Raw genomic sequence first — 17,999 nt, 5'->3', positions numbered from 1 at the left:
CTGGACGAGTCGATCCGTGAGGCCGACTTTGTCGTTTCTGTGCTGCCTGGCACGGAGCACACGAGGCGCTTCTTCGACAAGGCGTTCTTTGCAAAGATGAAGCCGAGCGCCGTCTTCATCAACATTGGCCGTGGCATGTCGGTGTGCGAAGCTGACATCATCGAGGCTCTCAAAAAAGGCACTATTCGTGCTGCTGCTCTCGATGTGTTTGATGTGGAGCCGCAGCCAGTCGCATCCCTCGTATCTGTTGTCGATGATGACAATCTGTTCGTGAACTCGTTGTCCAGAGACACGGCACTCAAATTGTGGTGTGACACACAGATTTTCTTCTGCCGGCTCGCCGAGGGCTCTCTGAGTACTCGAAAGGTAGCCGCCTAGTAGCCGGTCGGCAAATACGGTTATGTAGCACAGCCTTCCTTAGCGCAACGCTCTGCGTCAATGGCGATGATGGGGAGGAGTTGAAGGTTTTCGTTCACTCGCTGTGTCTTCTTTCTCTTCCCTGTTCAGGTGGTCCCTCTGCTGCTATCCTTGCGTTGATCACCCCCCTCCCCCGCCTTCTCTGCTACTTCTGCTCACGTTGGGCCCACCCTCTGCTGCTGTATTTTGTTAAAGTTTTTCTAGACGTCTTCTGCGAGGGGTGCATGAAATTGTGGTGGCAGCGAGCTTACCGTGCGTGATGCACCAAAGACCGAGGAGTCGGACAGAGCAGAGCAGGGGGGAGCACGGAAGAGAAGTTCAACGCAGGTCATAGCGCATTCGCCGTACTGAGTCTCGGATCAAGCGCTCATTTTTTTTCGCGCCCTTACGTCACTTCGTTTGCGGCGAATTCCTGATGAACACGCGTCAGGGCTCAGCCCGAATACCTTACCGTGTTGGGCACGATCGCCTCTGTGTATGTCGTTTTTTTTTTTTGCTTGCTTCTGCTTGCTTCGTTCTTGCATGTGCTGTTGTGCGATCTCGCCCTCGCACCCCCCCCCTCTTCTGTGTTGTTTTATAAGAATGTAGCCATGCTTTCTAAGGATGGGATGAGAAGGATCGTCCCGCCTATGATGTTGTCGTCCTTATTCCCTTTTTGTGTAAGGGGGCATGCACGCATTCATGTGTACGCATACACATATACATACATGCATATATATAAAGTTTTTTGTCACGTGTGTATCACTTTCTTTTTCGTTTTTGCCCCTTCCTATTGTGTGCAAACTATACTCGATGTCTCTTTATGGTCGCTCCCTCACCTATGCAACACGAAGTGCATCTTCTGTATGCTATGCTGTGGAATGCCCGTTCCCCTCTCCCTCCCTCTCCCCCTTCTCCACAGCAAATCATCCCATACTTGCAGACACTCACCAAGCACGCATAACGGCAGATAGAAATTTCGGTGCGAGTGTATCTGTGTGCAGGTCTGATGGCAGGCTCTTTGTTTGTCGGTGCTGGTGGGCTGTCAAAAGGAGCACAGATACTTGGGCGCAGGCATTTCACGACAGACTACCACGCAGGCACACCATCATCAAGTGACAAGAGGTGTCGACCGGGGATACGCAACTATCAAGATCGCTTTCTCCAGTGTATGCCTCCGTGATTTGCATGTTGTTCCTCTTCGACATGTGGCTCACCTGCTGTTGTGTGAGACGGAACGGGCAAGGGGGAGGTATTTGATTGTTTGGTGAAGCGCATACCTTCCCCTTTACCATCAGATCACGGGCATGGCAAAAGGATAGCAATGCGCAGCAAGAGGAAACGAGACACATCCGCTTTTCCCTTTCGGATCTGATGGCAGCGGAAAGGTGTGTGGCGACTGTTGGCGCGTTGTGCAACGCCGCTAAGACCGGCAGGAAGAACCCATACAGAGACACAAGGATTGGGCAAGCGCAGCGAAATCGTCCACCTCAGCAAGTAGACGAGGTGTGGCTCTCCTTTCTTGCTCGCTTCCCCCTCCCTCCCCCTGTCGAGCCAGTGAGTAGTCTCTCCTCTCCCAGTGAGATCCATTTGCGGACATCATTCTCCAATCCGCACTCTCCGCTATCCTCTCTGGTGATGCTTTCCTGCACGCCTGATTTCAGTGAACCTCCCATCCCTTGCGATGGCCCCCTCCCAGCCGGCCCCTGCGCATCTCTCCTTGTGTCGCACTACACACAGTATTGGTTTCTATTTGCTTCTGTCGTGGCGAGGTCATTGGCGTCGTTCTTCAAGAAGAGATGGTGCGCCTCTGCGCCGCTTGCTTTGCTTTGCATGTCTCTCGCTCTCTTTTTTTTTGTCCTGCCCTCGGGCCTGGCCTTTCATGCAAACGTAATCGCAGACGCACATCAGCGCGCCCCGCGAGGCTGCACAAGGCACGACCTTTTTTTCCTTGCTTGTATGTCCTTCTTTGCTCTGTCCATCCCCCCCCCCCTCTCACGATGCACGTGTTTGGGAAACAGGTGGCCGCCATTGCATACCACTTGCCAAGCCCCCCTCCCCGACACCAACACCACCGCCACCACCCTTTCACCTTATTGTCGGGCTTTCTGGGATACCCGTGCTTACGTTCATCGCGCCCTGTTTGCCTCTTCTCTGGGGGTGTCGTTTCTCTCTCCTGCTGGGCCAGCGAGTGAGTCGGCGACCGGTCGCAGTGCACAGTAAAGATCTGATGTGGGCCAGTCGCCTCTCTGTACTCTCTCGCTCTGTCTCTTTGCGCCTTCCAGTCCTTCACGAGTTGCGCTGCTTCATGCCATCTGCCCTTCGGGGGTTCTTTAACCCTCTCACATCTTCTACCCCCTACACATACACAACTCTAATCTGATCAGCGGCCTGTGCGTCATGTTTAACAAGCTCGTCGCCGATCTTCTCACCTCCCACCTGGGGGAATACTTTGAAAACATCGATCGCGAACACGTCAAGGTGTCGGTGTGGAATGGCCTCGTGCATATGCGGAATTTGAAGGTGCGGCAAGACGCACTGCGCTTCCTGGACGTGCCTGTGTGTGTGCTCATGGGCACCATCGAGGAGCTGACCATTGTCATTCCTTGGACGCGCCTGCGATCAGAATCGGTGGTGGTTCAGATTCGAAAGGCTCAGCTTATTCTCGCGGACAAAGAAACCGCTGGCTATAGCATCGACCAAGACGTCAGAGAGGCCCGCGCACGCAAGATTCGAGAGTTGGCCGCGACGGATGAGGCGCTTCTGATGGCTTTCCGCGAAGACCTGTCGCAGGCAAGCAACTCTGCACCGGCGCCAACCTCGGTGCCGCCGCCGACAGCCGACGCGGCTGATAGCAGCGACAGCAACTTTACCGCCCGCCTGAAGGCCAGCATTCTGAACAACATTCGCGTTGAGGTGGAAGAGGTGTGGGTGCACTACACATCCTGCGTCGCCTGTGCAGCCCCAGGTGGCGATGACGTGGTTTCAGGCGGGGTCGTCGGTGAAGCATCAACGCTGAAGCCACCGCAGGGGCATCCGCCGCACTCGATGCGCTCTCCACCCTCGCCAAGCGCGCACATAGACGCTTCGGTGCCGCTATCCGCCCAGCAGGCGTCGCTCTCCTTTCAAATCAAAGAGATCAAAACGCGCGGGTGCAACGAGCGCTTTGAGCCGGCCTTCGTCGCCCCAGGGGAGCGTGTGGCGCGGCAGCTCATCTCCTTTCGCGGCCTCGCAGCCTCGCTGCGCACCAGCACGAGCAACGAAAGAGAACTCTCTTTACTGAAGCCGTTCGATGTGGCAGTGGAGCTTGCCTACCAGCCCGTCTACACGGACGTCTCGACCCCGCAGTACATGGCCGCCGTGCGCATGGATGACGCGTGCTCGTGCACCATCACAAGCGAGAGGTGCACAACGTGCTATGGCCTCGTGCAGTACTTGGTGCACGTGCGACAACGGCAGGCGCTTCGTCGGCTACGCCCTATCGGGGAGCGTCTGAGAGCTAACCCGCGTGCGTGGTGGCGGTACACTCTGGACGCGGTACGACAGCAGGTTCAAAATAACAGGACCGCGGCACTGGCGTCCGCTGGCAAGTTAACGCCTTTTTCGTGGCTCGCCTACACCTCGATGAAGCAGAAGCGTGATCGATACATGCGACTGTACCTGCGGCAACAACGAATTTCACTCAGGGCAACGGGATGGCTGGAGCCCCTGACGGTGGACGAGCACGTGGAGCTGGTCGCGCTAGAGGACGAGCTGTCGATCGACGTGCTAAAGCTCGGGAAGCGACTTGCCATGAGGCGAGTCGGCGTGGAGCGCGTCGAGTATGAAAAGTTGCTTCGTGAGAAGAGGGCAGCGGCCAGCGCAGGTGAGACAGACACCCCAAGCCCTGTGCGCCCCAGCGCGCCGCCCGCTCAGCTGCTCGCCACAGTGGTGAAAGGCGGGTGGTTCTCGTTTTGGCGCTCGGGGTCGCAGCCGACAGCTTCGGCAAGCGTTCGCGCCAGCGGTGCCGCCGACGACGGCCTGAGTGAGGAGGCCCGTGCCGAGCTGCGGGAACTCGTGCAACTCATGACGGCTGAGCAATGGACAGATGCGCAGCGAGCAGTCATTGCACAAGAGCTCGGCATGTCCCCTGAGGAGGCAAAGGCCCTTTCGCGATCCGACACATCGCTGACTGCGTCGACTCCCGATCCAGCAACCGCGAACCTATCAAAAAAACCTATCCGTCATCGCGGCGTCCCCAGCTGTGTCGTCTTCCTCCACGCCAAGGAGCTGAGGGTGGAACTGCAGAGCAGAGCATTGAGGGCGCCAAGCACACCATCCCTCATTAGAGGTAAAGTCGCGGCCTCCACTACAGCACCCGAAACGCTTGCCCAAGTGGCACTGCACACCCTCCAGGCAGGTGTCGAGTGGGGAGGAGTCAGCGCTGCTAGTGGGTCGGCTCTGGGGGCTGCGTACTACTGGGGAGCCATGGAGCGCTTCTCCATCACAGCCGCCTCTCTCGCGGCGCCGGAGACCCGGCAGTTCACGCATGCGCCGACAGAGGAGGTGATTTTCGCCATATGTCGTACAGGCGTGCAGCAGGATGGCTCAAAGAGCGATTTGTCGTGTCCTCTTCGAAGCACTAGCGGCGCTGGCAGCCCGCGCACATCAGCTGCGAATGTGGCCGAGCGAGAAGCATCGGTGCACCAATCACGGTTTCGCACCTTCTCTCCCCTCGAGTCCTGCTGGTCTATCGTGCCGGACGAGTGCCACCGCCACGCCGCTGTGAAGGTGGAGTGGACAGCGCGATCTGCTCAGCAGCTGACGTCTCGGGCATCGGCGCTTCATTGCGTGCGCGTTGGGCTGGCACTCGTGCATGTGGTCATTGATGTTGTACCGCTGCGTCACTTGAGCGACTTTTTGTTTACGGTAATGTGGCCCGAAAGAGCGCTGTCGCACTCGGCCGCTAGTGACAGTGTGGGCGACGCACAAGTCTATACATCACCCTCGATAGATGCCAACGTTGATGGCGACTTCACAGCGTTGGCAATGCCTGTGTCACCGCGCATGACGTACGCTGAGCAGCGCTGTGCGACAGATGAGGACGCGCGGCTCGTTGTTCTGCGGCGCAGGGTGGAGCAACAGCGTTCCATTGACTGGTCGGTGGCAGTGGATGCCGTGCGCATCTCCCTCTCCGAGGTACCACAGGTCCAGGGCTGCGAGCTCGCCTTGACGCAATTGTGTCTGCGCAATGATGCAGTGCACCGCCTACAGCTGCAGGGGCGCTTGCGCAGGGAGGTAAGCGAGAATCATTCTAACGCAAGCACCTCCCCGACGACGACGGCCACCGCCGCTGCAGCGCTCGGCTCACTTGACACGGATTGGATCGACTGCTTTCACGTTCGGATGGCCGCCGCGCGTCTCTCTGTGTTCTTCCCACGAAACGACCCTTCTGCTGACGGGCCGCTCTCCATTGAGAGGGGCGTGCTGCTGCCTGACACGGCCATCGCCGCGGTGGTAGAGCGGAGTCTTTTGGGGCGATGCCACCCCAATCTGCCTCAGTGGAGCCTTCGCATGTCCTCCAGCGATGCCGTCAGTCTGACATGGTCGCGCACCAGCCTCTCGGTGCTCACGACCGCCTGTACCATGCTGACAGACTTGGCAGCATCGGTCGAGCTTAATATTCAGGAGCGTGGTGCCCGACAAATGGGCGCGGCGCAAAGTCCAGAGAGCGAAGCCGTTTACATGTGTCGCGTGCGCGTGCTTCCGCACACGACAGGAAAGAGGTTCTGGCCCGCTGCGCATGCGCGTCAAGGAGCTGCCGGCGACGTCGATGACGACGCTCCGCCGCACGCAGCAGACGAACTGGAGTCGCGCTACAAGCAGCTGCATCCGTTCTCTGCAGCACGGCAGCACTCCACGTTGGCGGCCGCTGTCTCTCTTCCTCAGCGAGTCAGCGTGCGTCTTGGCGTGTGTGTTGTCTACCACGCACAACGCTCAACGTTCCCGGCGCAGTATTACACGCTGCAGGACGGCTGCACACACGTCCTCCTCGACGGCGAGAACGATTCTGGGGGCACGGCCGCTGCTAGTGTCACCGCAGGGCCTTGTGTGCACCTTTACGTCTCACAGGGCGGCAGGAATCACGAGGAAGCGCTGGCAAGCGGCTACCGGGATGCAAAGCGGTTGCTGCTTGACAAACTGAAGGTGCCGCCGGCGCTCCTCGAAAACGCGTTCTGGCTGAAGCGGGCTGTCAACGCGTGGCTGGAGAAAGGGAACGCGGTAGAGGGGGACAACAACGCGCCCTCACAGGAGCAGGTTCGAAAGGCTCTGAGTCGCGTCCTTGCGCACACGCAGGCGGTTCCCTGTCGCTACGTCGCCTTCCAGTGCGCCAGCGATGCCGAGGCACGCGCCTTCGCGACGGCGCTGCGCCGCTGCTGTGTGTCTGAAGCTACGCCACCGTTGCTGCTTCGCCCCTCCGTGCAGGCCCGCTACGGCACCGCCGTTTCAGCACCAGAGCTACGCAAGCAGCCCCTCTACGGGGTGACGGTATCTTTTCCCTCGCTGCGCATGACGTGCGAAGGAAGCGAGCCTGCTGTGTGCTTGCATGCTTTGGAGACGAACAGCGACTCCGCCGATGCCTGTCGATCCCCTCGCCGCGACGCAGTCTTATCTTTCACGCCGTTTCTCCTGCGCCACGACTGCTACCGTGATAAGCAGAGCTACGAACTCAGCGTTGCAACTAGCGTGGCGTTGTGCGCCCGCTTCGGTGGTAATGCGGCGCACGACAGTGATGTGAAACTTTTCGATGTGAGCGTTCCATCGAGCTCTTCCACGAACGACATCAGCGGCAGCCGGACCGCAGGAGACTCCATCGCGTTTTTCATGCGTTTTGTGCACTACAGGCGCCCGTCGCCGCTGCCATCTTCGAGGCGGTGCACCATGCGCGTCGGACCATCCGCGCGGATGTGTCTGCGGGCCGGCCCAACTCTGTTGGAGTGCGGTGAGGCGTTCTGGGACACGATAGGGCTGCTCACGAACCGGCTGTTTGGCGCAGAAGTCATTGCCGGCTATCCGTGGTGGCGGTCGCTTGGTAGTGACGAGGACACGCGGAAGGAAGAAGTAGGCGAAGGCGCGGACGTGAGCTCGAGAATCACCACGAATGTCGAGGTGGGGTGGGGTGGAGCCAGCGAGTGCGGTGGCAACGCACTGTGTACTCATGTCGACGTGACCGCGCCTGCGCTACAAGTAAACGTGGACCTCGAAGGCGCTGCGGACGAGCCTATGGTGTCTAGGGACATTCCTGTGCTTCGATTCAAAGCGCTTGGCCCGGTCCTGGAGTGGCGCACGACAGAAGCATGCGATCACGTGCGGATGACCGCCGAGAGCCCACAACTGCAGTGGTGCTGCCCCTCAGCTACCGGGGCTGTGCCGGGCAAGGCGAACTGGGTCACACTCATGCAGCCGGACGGCGCTTCCACGCCCAGTGAATCACGCGCCGACAGCGCGAAACTGTCGGTAGACTGGAAGCGGCATAGGCTACCGCCAATGCTCTCTTTCTCCGATTGGTTGTGCGGAAGGGACGGCGGTGGTGAGGACGTCGAGGGTGCCTGTGTTATGGGCATCCGCGATCAGCAAGAGCTCAAGTTGGAGCTGCGTCGTGTGCGACTGCTCTTCTTGTACCCCTTGCTCATGCATCTCCTCGGATCCATTCGAGAGGGTCTTGTGGAGCGCGCCTCGGCGGTGGTGGTGCGGGAGCCGTGCTGGTTCTGCGCGGGGGCGCTGCTCTGCCCCCCGCTATCGTGGCGGGCTCCTGAAAAGGCCACGGCGGCTGTGTCGTGGACGCATGTGCGTAAGTCTGTGACCCTGAAATCGGTCGTGCTACAGACGCCGAGGCAGGTAGACTGGTTGGCGCAAGCGGTCACTTCTGCGCCGCTGCCATCGCCGGCGCCCCACCTCCTCCTCGCGGCGGCGCACCTTCTCTTTACCGACCGTGTGCAAGTTCCAGCCTCGTCTTCCACCTCCGACCAGTCACCGGCGGCAACAGCGGTAGACATCGTATACGACATCCACTCCTCTGACATGTTCATCTCTCATGCTCAGCCGAGTTCGGGAGCACCATTTCAGTGGCGCTTTCCCAGTTGGCACGTCAATATCGCTCATTCTGTGTTCGATGCGCGATGTTTATGGGCAGCCGGCGGACCGCGGCGCAAGTCCTTTGTGGTGGTCCTACCGTCAAGGACGGAGTCGTGCGTTCTGCGTTGCTCGAGCGCCGATCTCACGCACGTGATGGACGTCGTTCACGCCAACTTTTTCCGGCCCACCGCGTTCGGCAAGGAGATGGAGTCAGACGCGGTAGACGCGTCTTCACCTGCCTCGCTGCTCAAGGCGGTCGCGGAGGAGAGCACGTGGACATTGAGTGTGAAGGGAGCGGCGACGCTGTGTATCAGCACGTCGCGGTCCAATTCCAGCCACAGTGGCGGCCAGTCTATGCAATGCCTGCTGCGGCTCAACGACGCTACTGCTTCTGCGGTGCGCTCTGCCAGCGGAGAGCTGAGTTGCTCCTTCGCAGCGCAGCAGGTGTGGCTCGGCTGCGGCGCGCCGAGTACGGCGACATCAGACTTGCCGGAAAGCGATGGGCTATGTATTCTTCAGGTGGCACCGTTGCACAGCGCCGCCGCTACGCCAGCCGCGTCTCTCAGGGTGCAGTGTAGTTGGCGTTGGCTGGTAACCCCCAAGGTGGACTCGACAAGCGCCACTGGCACCGCGGCCCTTCCAGAGAGAGCGGTCTTCCTCTCTGTGGAGTCGTTTGGTGCGGTAACAGCCACTGTCAACGGCGAGGCAGTCGTAATTCTCCGGGCAATGGTCGTTGACGACCGGCAGCTGCGTGCGAGCCTCCTCCGCTACATGGACCAGGCACCGCCGTCAGCGTCAAGAGCCAGGACACCGACACCCTCTCACGAGTCCAGTGGTGGTAACGCCAGTGACGGGCGGGCAAAGCAAGTGGGGCGCATTCGCCTTCAACATCTCGAGTGCCGTATTCCATGCTCTGCCGTGCCCGCATACTCCCCCAGCTCCGCAGCACCCACGCCTAGCACGCCGGCACTTGTGCTGAGCTGTGCGATATCGAGGGTGCAAGTCGAGCTGTGCAAGAATCCGAATGCGTCGTATGCGATGGTGCGGGTTGCCCGACTTGTTCGCTGCGTGCTCGAAGACACCAGCAGCGGCGGCTCTGTCGTGACGGCCATTCCGCTCGCGCTGGAACAACCGACGGAGTGGCGAGCGCCCGTGGCGGCGTTCCCTCGGCCCCGTCGTCACGCATCACCGCACGCACGCGTAGCGTCGGGCTCGCCGATGGGGCCACCGAAGCCGAAAGACGCCAGCCTGCTCGATGAGCTGTTCGGAGAGCTGCCGGCGGCGAAACACGACAGCGCACTGCCAACAAAGGCGGCATCACCGGAAAGTGACGTGTTCTACGTGGCGCTGGAGAATGCACCCATGCAGTGCAAGGTTATCCTCGATTTACAGCCGCTGTGGCTTTTCGCACCTTCGATGATGCACGCGGCAGCGATGCTGGATGGCGTGTGCACGCAGGTGAAGTTGTGCGCAGCGGCGCGGCTCCGCGACAGCGCAGCGCCTGCGTCACCTCATTCTATCATCACGACGGCGACATCCGCGTTACATCGTAGCTATGCACTGCAACTGCAGAGTGGGCGTATTGCTTTGCTTGTAGGTGAAACGGAAGTGGCTGTGTCCGCCACGCCAGGATACCCCTCTGTATCCCTTGAGGCGGCGATTCTGCGAGCTGTGGACGAACAGGAGATGCTGGTGATCGTCACGGAGGCGGCATCAGTGTCCTGGAACTCAGTGATCCAGGAGCGCGAGTGTTTTGACGGTGCTCAAACAGTACTGCATCTTCAGAGCATCTCCATCTCTGCCATCCAAGGGATGCAGAACGGCACAGTGCTCGTGGAGCGGTTTGGCATCCGTGTTCAGCGTCAGCTGATGCAGAGTGGGCAGTCCTTTGAGTCCTCCGCTGCTGGCGCCACAGGCGGCATCGAGGAGTGGCGCCTTGGCATGGATGCGTTGCATCTGACGCTGACGCAGCTCCACTACACAGCGCTACTCCGTGTGGCGCTTCAGCAAACATCTTTCCTGGCAGCCATTATGAAGTACTTCTCGTCGGCGTCGCAGTCCATAGCAGCCGCAGCCGCAGCCACCGCACCCGATCTGACAGCGACAGCCGCGCCGCAGAAATCGCAACAGCACCGCAACAGGCAAACGAACTCACCATCCAAGGCAAGGTGTTTCCTCTTCCATCTTTCTTCGCTGCGTCTGCGCGTGCACGCGGGCAACGGCGATGATGGGTCCGGCCATCAAACGGCAGTGTACTTTGAGCTAAGCGATCTCAATGCAGCCTACTACGCTGGTCAGCACAACTGGTCCGGCATAGCGGACGCCGACGATGACCTCAACGAGCGAGGGGTATCGCTGCGGCTGGTTGTGACGCTGGCCAGCTGCCTCCTCGGCACCGAAAACGTGATTCCCACCCTTGCTGTCACGGCGGCTTCGTGCCGGGCCGCCACACGAGCAGCTCGCAAGTCTTGCTCGCTACGTGTCGTACAGGAGGAACAGACCAAGGCGTACAGAGGCGCGCTGCAGGCCGGGCAAGTCACAGTGACGGTTGAGGCCGTGCCGATGATGGCGTGGGTAGACCTCCTCTACACCCCGTACCTGCAGGTAACCGTGCCAGGCTACCAGTCGGCAAAAGAGCGCTTGGTGCAGCAGGATTTGTGGCTCAGCGAGGATTTGCTTCTGTCGGAGCGGACGCCGCTGCGCGTGACCAACAAGCTCTACAGCCTCGTGTACCTCTATGGCAATGGTCACACGATTCACATGAACGCCTCGCGGCACGGGAAGCTCATTTTTCTCGAGGAAGGCGTGACACTGCGCATCATGAACGCCACCGTGTGCATGACCGCCTTGTCGATCGAGGCGTACGTCGCCGCCGGCAACGGCTCGTATGTTGTGATCGATCCTGAGACCTGCAGCGTAGTGCCGCCACCGTCCGCGCTGGAGAGAGACGCTGCCGATGTTGTCCGCTCGGCGGTTCTGCAGATGGATCACCAGCGGCGCACCGCAGCCGAGGAGTCCACCAAGGCCGTTGAAGAAGTAGCCTCTCCAAGGTGGCAGCGGTTTATCGGCGAAGTCCAAGTCGAGCTGCGCATTCCGGAGCCGCGCTCGGTCGCCGGCACAGCGTCCATGTTGTGCGCCAGCACAGGCCACGCCTCAACCACGTGGGCTCAGCGCACCCTCGTTCTATACACTGACATGAACCTGTGCCTCGTGAACTCTAGATCCGCTGCAACAGATGAGGATGAGCTGACGGGGGCGTTTGACCTGGCGCATGCGGGCGTTCGAAGTGAGTATTGTGCGCAGCACGGCGGCACCGCTGTCGACACGTCTGACCTTGTGTCAGACTGGGCCATGAAAGTCCTGATGACGGAAGAAAAGAGACGTCGCACTGGCGGGCCCGCTGGGTTGCCGGTGCGTCTTGACACGATCCACGTCAGTGCCAGCACAGGCGTTGAGGTGCGGGTGCGGTACAGCGACGCCGTGTTCGTGGCACGGGCGGTGCGTCACGCGCAGGCGGCCGCATCGCGCTGGCAAGATGCGGTGCGTCGGGATGTGTGGTCTGGCTTGTCCTCGCTGCACCGCGGCTGGGACGCGGTCGGAGCCGACAGCGAGGCGAGCGTAGGGTCGCTTGTGCAGGCACGCCATTCCCGCAGCGGTGGGGAGGCGAGGAATGTTTTGGCGGCCTCCGCCGGTGCCGACACCACCGTGGCCACCGTATTGCTGCAAATCCCATACGTGAGCTTGTTCATTATCGACGACAGCCAAGACAACGACACCCCTCTTTTTTGCTTCTATGCCAATGAGATCCACACTCCTCAATGCGCACTCGAGTCTCTGCACACAAGCGCTGAGCTGCGCTTCGTGCTTCAGCTGGAGTACTATGAGCTGTCCCGGTCACAGTGGGCGCCGGTTCTTGAACCAGTAGAGGTGAAGGTGTCCTTCAGCTCACGCAAGAACGCCTCTGTCATGGACCTATACGACCGGAAAGGGTATGCGCGGCTCTCGACGCGCATGAGCAGCGTTAAGCTGTGCTTCTCCTCAGAAATGCTGCGCAACGTGCGGCAGCTACTGCTGCTGCGGGACATGTTCGAGTCGGCTGGAGTTGATGCGCTGGCCATGCGCGGCACGTCAGACGGCGGTGTCGCAAGTGCATCCGTCTTCCACGCATTCAAGATGGTGCAGACCATCGGGCTTGATGTCGTGGTTCAGCTACCGGAATACGTGGAGAATCCGCAGGGCGTGCAGCGACGAGCAAGCGACAGCCACGACGACGATGCCGCTTCCACGCGTGCGCGCGTGCTGCACGTCGGGCAGGAGTGGGAGTTCAATCTACCACGATATCGTGGCAAGGAGCTTCCGCTAGAGCACCAGAAGATCATCGTGCAGCAGCAGCAGCAGCAGGAACGCCCATCTACCGCGCCGGCGTCAAAGGCATGCGGAGCCGTGATAACACTGGCGTCGGTTGGTGTTCAACGGGTAACTATGGGCACCAGTGGGCCACTGCAGCGCTACATCCTCGCCGACGTATCTGTCCCACTTGAGCGCCAGGGTCAGAAGCAGGTTCTTCTGCACACACTTGTCACCTTCACGAATCGGCTTAGCATGCCGCTGCTGCAAGTTGTCGTGGACGCACCTGGAACATACGACGCAGTTGGCGTCGTACCCCCGGCATCCTCTCAATGCGTCCCTGTGCAGGTGCTGCGCCGCCGCGTGGCCTTGGCTCTAGGCAACTTTGCTGAGGTGTCGACGTCAAGCCCCGCACTTACCCAGATGCAGCTGGACGCAGACTCGATTGTGTCACTCGGCATGTCGTACGACAGTCTCCCTTGCCTGGCGGGAACTGTGTTTCTGTGTGTGTGCAGCTCCGTGCACGGCAGCAGGAGCAGTGCTAGCCGCGGCAGTGACGCAGGCGGAGTCGCGCGCATCGCAGTCGGCAAGAACTTCGTAGTGTTATCTGGACAGCCTGGCAAGACGTACTTCCTCCTCCGTATACAGGCGGCAGCGAGGCAGCCGGCGGATGTGCTACGCCACCCGTCCCTCTCTCCGTTGCGTTCCGTCATCGTCACAGCAGAGGCTGTGGTGACCATTCGCAACGCTGTTGGCGTTCCCCTCACGGTGACGCTGCTAACGCGTCGTACTCAACCAGGGAGGCGAATCTCTTTGCTTGACACATCCCCCGATACGGCCGTCTACACATGCGTGTGCTCCGTCGCTGTCGGCGTGGACGGAAGCTACGGAGCAACCGAGATGGACCCACTGGAGGATGTGTGCCTTAGTGTGTCGCTGCAGCAGCCCAATGGCGTCACACTGGCGCAGTGGCCTACCGCGCCAGCGGCCGGCATACCAACAGCGCAGCACCCACCGGCGTGCGTCCACGCACCTCTTGACAAGACGCGTCGTGACACAAAACTCGTTCTGGTAGACCCAGTCACCAACGAAACCCTTGTGCTTGCCATCAAGTATGCACAACGCGAAGTTACCTTGTACTGCCGTCACTGGATCTTCAATCAGACCGATGTGCCGGTGCAACTGGCCGATACGACAAGGCCGCATCACGGCGACACGGAGCGGTGCATCGTCCCGATAGCGGGGCTGTCGGGGCGTACGGAGCGCACAGCGACGGTGTCGCCGTGGAAATTTAACGCGCGCGGTGGCGGCACCCAGCTTGCTGCCGTGCACACAGGACCGTTTCTGTACCACAGCCTACAAGCGGAGTTGTGCCACAAAGACAAAAGCCACGCCGGAAGCAAAGGTCTTTTTTTGCGCCTCCTGGAGCCCACCGAGGCGGGAACAAGCGGTGGTGCTGCTCAGGCGCTGTGGTCGGAGTGGTCGTCGCAGCCGCTGCTGGTCCACGAGGCGGCAGAAGTGCAGGTGATTGTCTGCGCCAGCCGCCAAAAGCGCGGGGCTGTGTGGGTTCTTTCGTGCCGCGTCGAGATGGGCCATCAGGCCTCCGTCCGTGCCTATAGCGACACCCGTGTCGTGTCCATTTTCCCGCGCTGGGTGCTGGTGAACAAGTCGCCGTACGCGCTGCGGTTTTCCCAGCACAGCAGCAGCGGTGGGTATCACCCCCCAGCGCCGACAGCGCAAGCGGCACCCTTCACCAAGACGGTAGTCAGCACCCTCGTGGCACCAGCCATGGCCGACGGCAGAGTGGAACCGCTTTTCTCCTTTGCGATGTGCGACGACAAGGTGCACAACATCGAGCAGTGCCTCTGGTCTCCGCCGTTTGCAATCCACACGGTGGAGGAGCAGTACGTGAACCTGGTTTATCAGACCCGTGGCTCACTGGCTGAGCACTGGCCGCAAACTTCTGCCAGGGCAGGGCAGCGGGCTGCGCAGGGTGTCGTTGACCGCCTGCCGCCGCTTCGCCCGGAGGACATCCTTGAAGTGGGTGAGGAACTGTTCGTCAGACGGGAGGAGGCGAAGGTGTTCAACGTCAGGACATACGAGCACAAGGGATGCATGATGTGCGTGCAGGTGGAAGAAGCCGTGCAGCCGCCGCTGGTGCTGGAGAACCGCACCTCCTTCACGGTGTGCTTCCGGCAGCGCGGAGGGCGTCGCGTCTCGACAGTGTTCCCTCGGCGCCGCAAGGCGTGGACGTGGGACGCGCCGCCCGCAGCCGGGCGTCTGCCGGCTGAGGTAGAGCTCTGGGTCCTTACCGACGGTGTCGATGGGACAGCGAACAGCGCGCAAGAGGCAACACCGGCAGCTGCAGCGTCGTGCGTGCTCAACTTCGACCCTCAGCAGATCGGTTGCCGCTCCAGCACCGTCGACGCGTTCCAGTGCGAGCTCGATGTGGGGGACAGCGCCACTGGTGCGTCATCGCTGCTTTTTGTTCGTGTACGCGGTGTGCACGGCATCAGCTACGCAGTGAGTATCACGATGGAGCCCACCGTTGATGTCTACCGCACGCTGCCTTTCCCGCAGCTATCGCTTGCGCTGCACCTCGCCAGCATGTACGTCTTGTGCCGCACCACTGGCAAGCGGGAAGGGCAGCTGCAGGACATGCTGCTCTTGGCCATCCAACCAGTGGATTTCTCCTTTGTACAGGGTGCGCGTGTCTCAAATGGCGCGAGTCGACCGTCGGCGACAGGGTCCTATGAGGACGCGAATGAGGGTGATGTTCAGCAGATTCAGCTGCGCTTCCGCAGCTTCCAGGTGGACGATGAGCGGCCGTCTGCGAAGCAGCGCGTCGTCGCGCAGCTCGTCGATGACCGGGAGAGCGGGTTTCAGATTGAACGCAAGCTGCTCCGTATCACGCCTATTCTCTACTGCTCTGTTGTGGCTGCTTGGCTGACACCCGTGGAGCTGCACATCGAAGACGGCTTCATCACAGCCATGATGGGCTACGTTGAGGAGGTGGTGTCCAGCTGGGAGGCTCTACGGCCATCGTCGTCGTGCAAACGCATAGACTCTGCTAGCGCTGCTCAAGCGTGTCAAGCGCTGCTCTTTCCATGGCAAGTCCGCCTCGAGCGGGAGCTAATAGCCGCGAAGCAGCATTTCGCAAAAGCGCAGGAGGACAGCGGTCAGACTTTGCGGCATCGGCGAAGGTCCAGTGTACCGCTCTGGAGCCGGGTCGTTGCAATTCAGCGACTTCTTGTTGACCCGCTACTCGTCTCCCTCTCGCTTTATCGCTCACCTGGCGCGGCGGACGACCCGCTTTGGAAGTTGGCCGGTGCAGCCAGCCTCCTCATCGGCTCGACACAGGACTCACGGCTGCAGTGGGACGCCGTTCAGCGGCGCAACGTGTGCGACACCATTTGGCACCTTGCGTTCCTCTACCGTGACTCCTACGTGAAGCAGATGAAAGGGCAGTACATGAGCCTGGTGAATATCATGGGGCTCGACACGGTGCGCAGCCTTGTCTCCGATCTGCTGCACCCCTTCGGTGACGAGCACACCAACCGCCGTGGAGGCGACAATGGTGGCCGCGGAGCGGTGCGGCGGCAAAAGCAGCGCGTGCCGTGCCGGCGAGCGGCAAATCTTCTGCTCGACCATGGCACCGGCGGAACTCGCTCTTTCTCTCGTGGCGCAGCCACGTCCCTGCGGCGGGCCAGTTTAGCTTCGGCCTCTGCGGGCCGCGTCTCAGACGATATGCGAGAGATGGAAGAGGCATTCTCTGCGACGACATCGTGGCTGCTGCGCGTCCCTGAGCGTGTGGTGCAGGTCAGCTCGCAGCGCACGGCTACCGTGGCCGAGGTTGCTCGAAGCTACGCGTGGCACGACTTCATGGCTGTTGCACAGACGCCAGAGATCAGGGCGTTTGGCGGTTGCGCGCTGGCACACGCGCTGGCAGAGATGCGGTGGACTCCACGGTACAGTCTTCAGAGAACGGAGGGAAGTGGGCGGCGACAAAGTGCATCTGACTTTGTGCGCGCCACTCTTGATTCTTGTCGGCGCGGCGCGGAAGGCTGTGCACTCCCGCAGGTCGACTGCAGTCGCTGCGCTGAGCTCGAGGCGCTTCGGGAGGCGCGATTGCGCAGCCGCGAGCGAACACCGCTGCCGCATCCTGTCCACGACGGCTTTCTTACCTGGGAGGAGTTCGCCCATCACATCAACTGGTACGAGTTTGTGGACATGTGCAGTGACGAAGAAGTGCGCACATACGCCCCGCTCGTCTGCCAAGGCGCCTCGGAGGCGTCCTGCAACGTGTGCATCCTCACAGCTCTCTAGACACACAAAGAAAAAAAAAACGGAGAGAGAGCGAGGAGGAAGGCTCGGGCCTGCATGCGCTAACCGCGTCACAGGCTTTTTATGCAGCAGCAACGAGGACAGCAACTCTGCTGATTCAGGAGCGCGTGTGAGGGAGATGCTTGCGGGGAGGCAGCCTATCCGGTCTTTGAAACTGCACTTGTATGTGTATGTGTGTGTGTGTGTGTGCATGGTAGATCTGATAGGAAGCCTCCCTCCCTTCGTCTCTATCTCACTCCACCTGCTTGCTGATGTGTGTTTTGATATCGCCTTTGGTGAAGATCACTGCACGCGCTTTCTTTGGTATGCCGCATACAAAAAGGAAAAGTGGCGTGCAGTGCGTATCCGCCGTGGCACAATGTCCACTTGGAAAGCGCACTAGAGGCAACAAACGACGATCGAGCCCCCGATAGCACGAAACGCTGCATCTGACGGACTAAGCACACACTCACCCAAACATTGACACTGGAAGTGAGCACAGCCACCGTCACGGCTAATGTGCTGTCGATGATTGAGCGCCCTTTCCATAGTCTCTGCTCGCTTCCGTGACGGCAAACCGCCGGATCAGTGGCACGCGGGCTCTCTGTCTTTCTCCCTCTTCGCTGCGCCCCTCTATTCCCAAAAATACATTTCACTTTTCTCCACTTCTTCCCATTATACACGTCTACATTTATTGCTTTACTTTACGGGGGTCTCTCCTCAACTCTCCGCTCGCGTGTTTTGGGTCGGGGGGCGCAGAGGGTCACGCTCATTCCGCCAACCCCATTTTCTCCCACCCCCTGCCCTGCCGCTCCTAC

General features: G+C 60.4%; 1 protein-coding gene across 1 annotated transcript; it reads left to right on the top strand.

Annotated features, from left to right (window-relative positions):
* Positions 1 to 2,796: 2,796 nt before the first annotated feature.
* On the top strand, positions 2,797 to 17,184 carry LDBPK_341500 (hypothetical protein, conserved; the record flags this gene model as incomplete). The annotated part of the gene is made up of 1 exon (XM_003864264.1): positions 2,797 to 17,184. The coding sequence occupies one exon, from the start codon at positions 2,797 to 2,799 to the stop codon at positions 17,182 to 17,184; it is 14,388 nt and encodes a 4,795-aa protein (XP_003864312.1).
* Positions 17,185 to 17,999: the final 815 nt, after the last annotated feature.

Source organism: Leishmania donovani, chromosome 34, assembly GCF_000227135.1.
Source record: "Leishmania donovani BPK282A1 complete genome, chromosome 34".
Lineage (NCBI taxonomy): Eukaryota > Euglenozoa > Kinetoplastea > Trypanosomatida > Trypanosomatidae > Leishmania > Leishmania donovani.
This window is presented reverse-complemented; position numbering and strand designations above follow the sequence as displayed.